Genomic DNA, 10856 nt, shown 5'->3' with positions numbered 1-10856 from the left:
AATATTATTCAAGCTGTGCCTAGGTCAGCACCAGTCAGCACTCTCTTCTCTCGTATGCTCTTCCACTCTCACACACGACAAATACACACAGTGTGTATTCCTGTGAGTACACAGAAACAGGAAATACTGTGTCTGTCCCCCAATGCTGCCGCTAATACGTCGAAACTGCATTTTGTAACTTCACATGACTGTCGGTTGATTGAATCCCCATGTGTGTGTGCAGCACGCCGCTGGTCAGGCGGCCTCCATTATCCTCCGCCCTGTTTGTTTGTTTGAAAGAGGCTCCACGCAGAAGTGGACGTCTACAGGCTCATTGTCGAGTATCATCAGACCGGGAATAAAGACTCTTTGTGTTTGGGACAAGGTTTCATTCTGAACAGTCTGAAAAGAGTCTCTAAAAAGGTCGTGAACTTCTGCTTCACTGAAGTTTACTATACATGTACAGCTGCCCCCCCCCCCCCGGGGACTAATTCAATATATTGTTGATTTCTGGAGTGGAAAGAAGTAAATACTGCCCCAGCAGCAAAACAATGACATACATTTAATTAAAATAGAGAAAAATATACAGTAATTGCAAAAGTTTAGCAACTTTTCTACTTGAAAAACACTCAGAACTTCATTCATTCAGACTTGTGAGCCAGGTCAAAGGTCAAAGGTCAAGAGCTGTGATTACAAACCGTCTCTGACTCTTCAAACTCTGTGATCAAGAGCAACAAGCTCAGGCTCCCTCTCAGCAGCTGACTGTGGATGTGAAAAGGAAGCTAACAACCCAGGGGAGGCTGTGAAGAGGCATCACAACACTTCCGTTTCGAACATTTCCGCTGCCTGAAATGTCAGTAAGAAACAGCAGCTGATGGAAACTGTCAAGACGAGATGAAAGACAAAACGAGACTCCTGCATGACTTTGCAAAGACGCGCGTTGTTGTTGCACAAAGTACATGGAAGTGTCATCAGATGGAAACCTTACATGCGACCTCATCACAAAGGTCAACATGTAGTCTGCAAAGAAACCTCTGGGTAAGTCGTTTGCTGTGGACACATGAAGATGAAACGGAGCTTTCTGGCCGCAGTAAAAACCTGTTCAGAGAAAGAAAGAAACACCATATCACATAGTGAGTGACTCTCTGCTTTAAGACTGTGCAGCAGGAGAACGGTGGGTATGTGAGTGTGTGCAAGACAGCCTTAAAATATTTCTAAAAATATCTCTGAGTGTGAAGTGATCCGCAGGAAAAGTGGGTGAAAATTCCTGAATGAAGAATAAAAAAAGACTCTTAGCTGCTACAAAAAAAAGTGTTGAATAGCTGTTAATCATTGTTTTAAGTTCATAAAATAATTTGCTTACTTTATAAAGGGTTTATTTCCCTTCAATAGATATATATATATATATTATATATACACAGACTCTTCTCTAGTTTGATGCTATTGTGTTAAGTGATGACCTCATTTCTTTCCCAACATTACCCCACAAGTAAATCACAACACATGAATGCCATTAGGTTTAAGACTCTTTATTAAGAGAATGATAATACAAGTGGTTCGGTTATACTATAATATACACATTTTAAAACTTTAAAAAAGACTTACCGGTAAGTTACTGAGGTCCAGATATAGGAAAATATAACAAACAGCACACAGGTTGATATACTGAATTGAAAATACTTGTTTCCATAGAACTAATCTGAACATGACGGAACTATTCTGTATTTGATAATACCAGTGTGAGATAGTTAAAAAGGAGATATTGTGACAAACATCAGTTTTATTGGATTGTGCGCTCCATGACATGCTGTGTGGACAGAACATATACCGTACTGAAACATGTGTGCATTAAAAATAAAATCTGCAGTGCAGGTTTGTTCCCAGCCACTAGGGGTCAGCACCGAGACCTTTTTTCATCCTGGCCAGGTGGACCTCATCCATCAGCTCTTTGAGGTATTCGATCTCCCTGGCAATGGATTCAGCCTTCTCCGTCAGCTCCACATTCTTCCTCTCCAGCAGCGCGTACTCGGTGGTGAGCGCGTCCTGCTCCGCCCTCTTCTTCTGCCTGTAGCGCGTGGCGGCCGTCTTGTTCTGCTCCATCTTCTTTAGTTTCTTGTCCTTTGGCGCCTTCAGAGTTACCCTGTTGTCACCAGCCGCCCCCCGAAGGGACTTGACTTTGACGCTGGTGGCACTGGGAGAGGGAGGGCTAGCTTTGCATTTGGGCTCAGGGTACGGTCTGCTTCTAGAGGACCTCTGCAGGGAGGGGGCAGGAGGGGAGGAGGGAATGACCTCCGAAGTGGTGGCCACGGTGGCGGTGGTGATCCCCACTTCATTTTTGGGAGCCAGCACGAGGACGATGCGGGTTGGTGAAAGGGAGAGCACGAGCCTCGGCACCTGAGGGACCACAGCGGCTAACACCGGCTTCACCTCACTCTCTGACACATCCACCTCGCTGCCCAGGTCCAAGGTGTAGACTGGGGAGGAAGAAGATTCAACCCAGGGGGAGGACGGGTCAGGAGATGAAGGCTCAGATTTGATTTCAAGCTCCTCTTGTGGCTCTGGGACACATGGGGGAGGGGAGGGCGCCTCCTGCCCATCAGCGTGGGATTCGCAGTCATCCACTGTAATGACTGAAGCATCTTCGCCGGCAGCGGGAAGGGGAGGGGGAGAGGGAGGGGTGCTCTGAAGGGAGGCAAAGGGAAGACTCGAGAGTGCAGGAGTGGAGAGTGTGGGCAACGGGAGGGAGTCGAGCTCCATGGGGCAATCTAATGAGGCCAGGAGATCTTCTGTAGAGCTGGGGGACTCTTCAGGAGGACTGCATGAGCCAATCAGAGACTCCAGGTCAAACTCGCTCAGATCCATCCTCTCAGCCATCCAGTCCAGGTCACCCAAAGCTTCCTCTGCGGAAGGAAAACGAGGCACTTTATTATTCAGTTACACCATTACTGGTTACGAGACGGCGCTCTGGAAGTATCTCAAGTATGTTTGAGTGTTAACTTCAATGTTTGGTTACCTTTCCTGTCACCTGAGAGTGTCTGGCTACATCTCAGTTCATCGGGGTGGCCCAACCAGGGGAGGGAGAGCAGGTCAGACTCATTCCGGGCTTTGTCCCCATGGAGGAGGACGGCCGGTGGCGAGGGAGGAGGAGAGTAGAAGGGAGGAGGAGAAGAGGAAGAAGACAGCGACGAGGAGGTGAGGGGTGACGCAGGCGAAGTGTCCCCCTCCCGCGAGGTTCCTCCTCCTTCCTGATGTTCTTCTTGGTCAGGGTGAAACTGTAGGGAGCCCATGGGGTCAGCCATGGGAGAGGAAGGCCCCCAGAGAAGGGCCTCCATGTCTTCCAGGCCAAACTGTGAGTTTGTCATCATCATGGTCATAATGGCTGTTGTTGGTCACAAACGGAGTACGTGACGATGCTAGGAGAGCGTCGAGTTCTTTTATGCTGTCGAATGCAGCAGTGTTGAGGGATTCCACAAAGGACCTGAGGACAGGAGGGGAGAAAAATTAGACATTAGTGGTGAAAATATGAACACTGATAATGTAGAAATATATTATAATTAATTTAAAGCAATCAAAAGTATTTGTTGATTCACAAATTAAAAACTAAATGTGTGCACAAGACAAATGCTTCCCCATTTTGGCACAACACTGCCCCCATCCCTGCAGTGCGCCTGCTGCACATCACGTGTTTCCTTCCCGTTACCAGTCTTATGACTCTGACGTCAGTATGACGACACTAGACGGGGTCACAGAGTCCGCCGCCCTCCCCTCACCCACCCACACACACACACACACAAAACAGCCACATTTTTGTTCTCTTTCCGCCATTTTGGAACACAAAGAGGAAAAGAACCATTTCCTGACTGCCACGTTGGCGCTCAGTCAGTCGCGATCATTTAACAGAAGTTAGATTTTAAAAAAGAAAATCCGTCGAGGACTTTTAACGTATATTCAAAGTGTCGACACCATTTGAGCCAACGGTATAAAATGTGACAATACAGGTTAAGTTTTACGTAAATTAATAAAGTCATTTTATCCGTCTACTCGACAACACAGTACATGTCAAATTCATTTTTGAACGGTCAAACTGATCTCAACGGAAAATATTCAGATGTTATATAGTGCTGAGGCCGCTGAGGCGCGCGGCCACCCTCGACCTGACAGCTGTCATCGACCGAAAGATATAAAAATAATACTTACGACATGTTTCTAAATTAGAAGTGACTCAGTGCACTGGCTGGATGCACTGTTTTGTTGGCTGCTGCTGGGTCGCTGCACACTTTACACTGCCATTTCGGCCAATTCAGCGATGTCCGACAATGATGCTCCGTTTGTTGTTCCTCGGAAAGGAAAATGGCGCATGCTGTGGCGCGGCGCACATATAGACTTAAAGCGAGGACCGGCGGTATCCTTCCGCGGTGCCGAGAATATCACTCCGCCAGTGTTTGTTCGTTCTTCACATTCCTGTCTACTGCGTTTTTATAAGGGGACTAAACTTTGAAAAGTAACACAGTATTTTTTATTAATTCTTTTTTTTTAAGTAAAACTTTTGACTGTGAGTTTAATTAATTCTTCTGTTTCATTTATCACAGTCATGTTTTGTAGTCGAACTACAATCTTAAACTACCATTAAATGTTGGCTTTAATAAATCACACATTAGGTTTTACAAATATACATTTTTTATTACAATACATGTAAATAAGGAATTTAATCGCACCAATGAAAATGTTCTCTCTCTCTCACACACACACACACACACACACACACACATTAAGAATTCTCTGGTTCAACTGAACTTCTCCCACATGTGATTCAGGTGTTCTAGTTCCTCCTGCAGATTTTCAGCCAGCAGGCGAACCCGACCTGAAAACCTGCTCTTGTTGGTTTTCTTCAGCTTCTGACCGTCCTTCTCTGTAAAATACTGGTCCAGTTCCTTGACAAAAGCCAGCAGCAGTCTCTCAGATGACAACCCACCTGCGTGTGGAGCAGACGACCTCCTTTTCCCTTTGTCCGTGTCATTCCTGAACACGGACTGTGACAGATGTGCCATCTTCAGTGCGTGAGTCTGGGCTCCTGCCTGCTGTAACCTGGCGATATCGTGCCTTCGCAGCTCATTCATCACAGAGAGGATAAAATTCAGACAGTGTTCCAGGTCGGCGACATTCGTCTTATAGTCGTATACTAGTTTCTCCACTCTCATCCTATTCACAATCTTCTTGTTGGCCTTAGCGGTGTGGGCGCCCATACCGCCGGCGGATGCCACCATGCCAGCGCCGACAACCGTAGCGATCAGCGAGGCCCCCATGGTCATGGGAGCCAAGGCAATTCCCACCACTGCCGTCACCCCTCCCACGGCGCCTGTGGTGCCCCCAGCGATGCCCATGTTTTTGGTCTTCTTCTGCAGCTTGTCCAGGCTGCTGGAGATGGAGCTGAACTCTGTGATGACGTTCCGCAGGGTTTCGTTGCGCTTCATCATGAGGACGTTGAAGAGGCGCAGGGCCTTGCTCACATCCACGGCTCTCTGATTAAATAATCTGCACAGGGACGGAGACAGGAGAGACTTAACGAGCATCTGCTTCTCTATCCACCTCATGAGCTCGAATTTAATATGACTTCTGATATAACTTCCATTGTCACATTAAAGCCAACATGCATACACTGTTTATACTTTAAATCTGTAGAAATATTAAAACATGAAACTTAAAGGACACGTCACCAGTTCACAGGAACTAAATCACATGATAGTTTCTGTGTTACCTGGTTTCTTCTTCTATACTGAGGCCATACAGTGACGGAGTCATGTAATCAGGTCCTGTTGGAAGGATGGCACAAAAATAAATGACATACCGTATATTTACATAAAACTCTTTTCCACTGAGGATGACATTTTCATTGTTTTTTGCACATTTCTTGTAGAATAAAAGAATACAGGCCTATATCTTTGGTCATCCATTACATAAAAGTATAAAACTTGCACACACAAAAACAAGATCTGTGCTTACTTGACACTCTTGTCAACCACCTCAACATCCCATAGTAGTCCTGAGGAAAACAGATCATTGTCGTTGATGAAGGTTCACAGTTTATCTCTAAAGAAAATAGTGTGATGAAGAGAACTACTCCTGTGAGAGTGGAAACAAACCTCTTGATACGTAGGAGCACAGTAACTCAAATTGTGCTAAATCAAAGTTTATTATAAGGAGAGGAGGGGGCAGGTAAACTGTTGAGTACAGGGAAGGCCTTACGTCTGTGTCCTCTCTGCATGAAGAGAAGCAGCTGCTCTGGAAGCGCAGTCCAGAGCGAGGCATCGTCTTCCCTTGTGTCTGGTAGAGTTGAATGGAAATACATTAACGGTTCAGAAATGAATTAAAACCTATGGCCTTAATCTGCAGAAATCTCTCTCTCTCTCTCTCACCATCTTATCTTCATCCTTTGACAGAATATCCAGGTAGGGCCGATGCTCTATCTCCCAGTACACCGAGTCTGACGGCGTCCCCGTTGACGGCGGTGGCGGAGGATTGAATGGAGGAGGCGGCGGTCTCGTCTGTCATAAACAAAGAAAATGTACTTTCTTTATCAACTCAACTGCACAAAGAAACAACAGCAACCTTCCTCCAAAGAAAAACCTTTAATAAACTGAATGGTTTTGAATCACAGGAAAGCAGGAAATGGATGAAGGAATTTTCATTTTTAGCAGCTTATTTGCAGTGTGGAGGAAATACTAAATATTTATCCATGCTAGTGGCTTGGCTCTGGGTACGGCATGCTGGCTGGTGGCCAGAGAATGAATCCCACTCACTTTGCCTCGAGCGACACCCTGCAAGTGGGTGAAATATCTGAAATAACTCCTGGACAAACTGCCATGAAATTTGATTCACACATAAGCTCAGTAGAAAAACCTGTTCAATGAAAAGTGCTCTGGATTTTAAGCCTGAGACTTTCATGGAGATTTGTCAAAGTGTTGATCGAGTGGATGATCAGAGTGTCCAAGCATCAAATTACTTTAAACTCATTTCTCATGACTCACTGAAGGAAGCAGGAAACTAACTGTCATCCGCTCTCATGGGAATGTCAGAGCTCAGCGGCAGATTCACTTTCCTATGAGGCTGTTGCAGGTGGTGGTGGGGGGGGGTGGTGGTGGTGGAGGGCTTCCAAAGCTCTGCGTTTCATGCTGACTGCACAGCGTAACACGCAGGACAAAGGGCTGAACTCTTTTGTGTCTGATTTTCCATGACAGCGTGGATGTGCGCGCGTGTGTTTTCTACACCTTTTTGTCGCCGCGCTGACGGACACCTGTCCAAAAGCAGCGGCTCTCATACCTGGCGAGGCGAGGCGTCACACACCGGCGCAGGGCGGGGGAGGGAGGACTGAGAGAGCCGAGGCGGAACCGCAGGTCTGTCTGGACCGTGTGTGGCCTGGAAATCAAAGACATTCACGTGCAGTCGAGGATAACAAACCACTGAATGTGCGCACAACAGGTGTCTGAGCTTTCATGCTGTTGAGTGATGAGTCGGAATAATGATAACAACTAAAGGTTTCTAACAGAAATGACGTCAGGGACTGTAAGACTTGCAGTTTACCGTCTCATTGTGAGTCCCACAGAGACTCGGCTCTCCCTCAGGGACAGAGACAGAGACCGCAGGCTGCTGTGTGGAGCTGGTGGCGGGATGTGGAGACTCGGTGCAGCTCTATGCAAGATAAAACATCACACCTGTGTTTAAGAGGTTCTTAAAGCTCAGAAATGACTGTGTGACGTGAGCTGAGCTCTTACCGTAGATTGCATGGCAGACTGCAGTTTATCACAGTAGACGGAGGGGGGGGGGCGCTGAGGACGGGGAGGAGGAGTTTGTGTGTTCTCAGCTGGAGGCTGCAGCAGAGGGGAAAGTTAGTTAATACAAAACCATACACTCAACACCCCTTGTATTAAACACAGCAAACACTGTTGTTAAAGTTTAGGTAAATAAATGTTTATATTGTGGGTTTAATTTCAATAAATATTTAAAGTATTAATAATAATGTTCAATAAATTTGAACCTGAAAGACTTTCCTTTTTAAATCTGTCAAAAGTTTTGCGTATTTTCTTTCTTGCCAAAAGTTAGACGAGAGGATCGAAACCACTTTCATACCTGTCCATTCAATATCATAATATATAATTGTTAGCTTAGCTTAGCATAAAAACTTGAAAAGAGGAAAAAAAAAACTGCACGACTGTATTTCTCGGCCAGAGACAGGGACTTCCTGAGTCTCCTTCCTGGTCACATGACAAGCTGATGGTGAAAACAACATTTCCCGCTCAGAGGCAGGAAAAGCAGGTGTGTAATAATAACATCAATGACGGCACGGTTCAGGTGTCCCGGTGCGTGAGGTGTGGTGAGTGTGCAGAGGCCTGGAGTTGGGCTTTTGCTGCTTTGACAAGTTAATATTCCTTTTGGCAAGAAAAATGTCAAACTATTGGTTGGAGATGAGTAATATCTGTAATAAATCTGCGTCCTGCGGCACTAGAACAGGTTTTTACACACAGGTGTTTAAAAAACATCTCAAACTGAACTTTGGACAAAGCATCTGCCAAATGTAATGTAATGTAACATAAACACCACATGTAGAGGTCAGAGGTCAGAGGTCAGAGCAGCTTGTTGTTCTGTTTAAAATATCATATATACCTTCACAGTTGGCTCGGCGTTTGAATCCATACGTTGACTGCCTCCGTCGACAGCTGCTGTGGGTTTACTGAAGGTCAAACACTTTGGCGGTCTAGGCGGGGGGCGAACAGGATGAGGCCTCTCCGCTGGACGTTCACTGGGCGGGAAACTCTGCCGATAAAAGGACACGCAAAGTAATTCATATATGCTGATGAACACGTGCGGCTATGAGTTTAAAACCGCTCAGCTCACCACTGCATTGCTGTTATTGTTGGTGTCGTCTCCGGAGTCAGCAGCGACGTTGGTGTTGCTCTGGTTTTCTGGTTTTGATTTCGACCTGGGACGAGGCACGGGCTTGACTTTAACCTCTGACCTCTGGCTTCCATCCGTGACGGCAGGCTGGCAAACAAAGTGAATCAGAGAGAATCAACCTTTTTCTAACAACGCACCGAGAACTGCGTCTATCGTCCATCAGTTTGTGTCCGTCTGTTTGTTTTACCTTCGCTGCGTCTGGGTCTTCGTAGGCGGGCTGAGGGACGTCGTAGGAGCTGTTGAGGGCGTCCTGCATCATGTACTTTGTCCTGGGGGGTTTGGACAGCTGTGGGGTGCAATAGTGACACATTAAACTCTCTAATATTACTAACTGTCAGGATAAGAGGAAAGTCTGAGGCTGCCAAACAACCAGTCGTTACAGGTTTTCATTTCCTACAAGTGCGCTCTGTGATCGTGTCGTCCAAGTTACCGGAAAAATGCTCGTTATCTGTCGTCTAGCTGCTGTCATCTCTAATCAACAGTTACTGTAAAAACAAAAACTGATCTGTAGTGGAGATCTGTGGGAAAACACACACACACACACACACACACACACACACACACACACACCCTTAAATCTAGATTCTCACGGTGTTGAAACCTTCTTCAAAACAGAGCCTCAAGAGTAGAAGCTGAAGCAGAACCCGCCTCATCGTCTCGGCTGCATGAGCCGAAGTTTATTGCTGGATTTCAAAAAGAAAATAGTTTTTTTAAAGCATGTCACAGCAGGTAAAGCTCCGGTGAATCAAGATAAAAATGAAAGATAGCTTCCGTTTCTGGGACCTGGTCTTGCGTCATGACTGTTTCTAACCTGAGATGCTGCTCATCAGCTAAAGGAAACAGGTGAATCAACCTGCAGTTATTCATGAGAACGTCTCACATAGTCATCTCTATCAGTACAACAGCTGGACAGATGTTTGAGCCGTGCTGGTTTTTTTTAAGCATCTCTAACAAACCACATGTGCAGCTGTGTTCACCTGGTCTCATGTTGTTGTCAGGTGTTAGGTGCTCCGGTTACGTAAGGTCTCTGCTTCACCGGCTTATGTTCAACTACGTGTAACTTGAAGAAGCCAATTCATTATAGTCATAAGAGAGGCGCCGTAGCACGTTTCTGAATCTTTGAAAGTCTTAGACAAAACCAGGAACGTCCTGAATGTAAGTGTGAGTTTTTCTATATTAGGTAAAGGAGCCTTAACTCTTCTTTAAAGGTAATAAAATATACATTTGACCGTTTACATACAAGAGGAAGGAAGAGCTGATTCTCACCATCATCCTCCAGCGTGGGAGCCGTTGTTATCAGTCCTCTGTGTTTCAGTCCGTTTTGGTCTCTGACTGAGGATCCAGTATAAGGAACGGCTCAGTGTTTTCTCTGTTGCGTTTACATACCTGAGCTGCTTTCATGTCACAGATGTCACGGATAACTACTCCTCCCTCTCTCCCTCTCTCCCTCTCTCTCTCTCTCTCTCTCTCTCTGTCTCATTCTCTCCGTCATCTGTTGTGAAAAAGCCCTAAAAAGGGGCGTGTGTGACTTTCCTGCAGCGTCACAACAAAGGGTGGATGCACTTTTCACAAAACTGTAAAATACAAGTGGAAAGAACCTGAAATATGTCGGCACACACACACACACACACACACACACACACACACACACACACACACACACACACACACACACACACGTTGCTTTGACCTACAGTTATGCCCCGGAGACTTATTCTGACCTTAACCACTGATGTCAAACACCAACCTCAACACTAAACCAGCTCTAACCTCATCCAGAATCCAGCTCTTAGTTTAGTGGTTTCCCTTCTTATTAACAACAGCCCAAAGTCTGATTGATGATGATGGAGGGTGTGTGTGTGTGTGTGTGTGTGTGTGTGTGTGTGTGTGTGTGTCAGAGGAGTTTCTTCTGTGTGTAGAGGATTTTA

General features: G+C 45.9%; 2 protein-coding genes across 5 annotated transcripts; both read right to left on the bottom strand.

The window, feature by feature from the left end:
* Nucleotides 1–1492: 1492 nt before the first annotated feature.
* On the bottom strand, nt 1493–4339 carry atf4b (activating transcription factor 4b). The gene is made up of 3 exons (XM_023395838.2): nt 4177–4339; nt 2993–3457; nt 1493–2879 (listed from the first exon to the last, which is right to left on the bottom strand). Exons 2-3 carry the CDS (start codon nt 3351–3353, stop codon nt 1867–1869), a joined length of 1374 nt encoding a protein of 457 aa, XP_023251606.1. The 5' UTR covers nt 3354–3457; nt 4177–4339; the 3' UTR covers nt 1493–1866.
* A 299-nt stretch (nt 4340–4638) lies between these two features.
* Nucleotides 4639–10368, bottom strand: LOC111646319 (uncharacterized). 4 transcript variants are annotated; one of them, XM_087170937.1, is made up of 13 exons: nt 10195–10367; nt 9499–9611; nt 9116–9214; nt 8869–9015; nt 8638–8787; nt 7749–7844; nt 7558–7665; nt 7297–7392; nt 6393–6521; nt 6223–6300; nt 5980–6019; nt 5735–5789; nt 4639–5511 (listed from the first exon to the last, which is right to left on the bottom strand). In XM_087170937.1, the coding sequence occupies exons 3-13, from the start codon at nt 9185–9187 to the stop codon at nt 4764–4766; spliced, it is 1719 nt and encodes a 572-aa protein (XP_087027063.1). In that variant the 5' UTR covers nt 9188–9214; nt 9499–9611; nt 10195–10367; the 3' UTR covers nt 4639–4763. The 4 variants fall into 4 exon arrangements, with proteins under 4 accessions (XP_087027063.1, XP_023251558.1, XP_087027062.1 ...); XM_023395790.2 differs by lacking the exon at nt 9499–9611 and having other exon boundaries at nt 10195–10368; XM_087170936.1 differs by lacking the exons at nt 9499–9611; nt 10195–10367 and having other exon boundaries at nt 9116–9491.
* Nucleotides 10369–10856: the final 488 nt, after the last annotated feature.

Source organism: Seriola lalandi, unplaced genomic scaffold (genome assembly GCF_002814215.2).
Source record: "Seriola lalandi dorsalis isolate HSWRI2012SDOR001 ecotype SW California unplaced genomic scaffold, Sedor1 jcf7180002054969, whole genome shotgun sequence".
Classification (NCBI taxonomy): domain Eukaryota; kingdom Metazoa; phylum Chordata; class Actinopteri; order Carangiformes; family Carangidae; genus Seriola; species Seriola lalandi.
The sequence above is the reverse complement of the archived record's forward strand: the minus strand, read 5'-3'. Positions and strand labels throughout refer to the sequence as shown.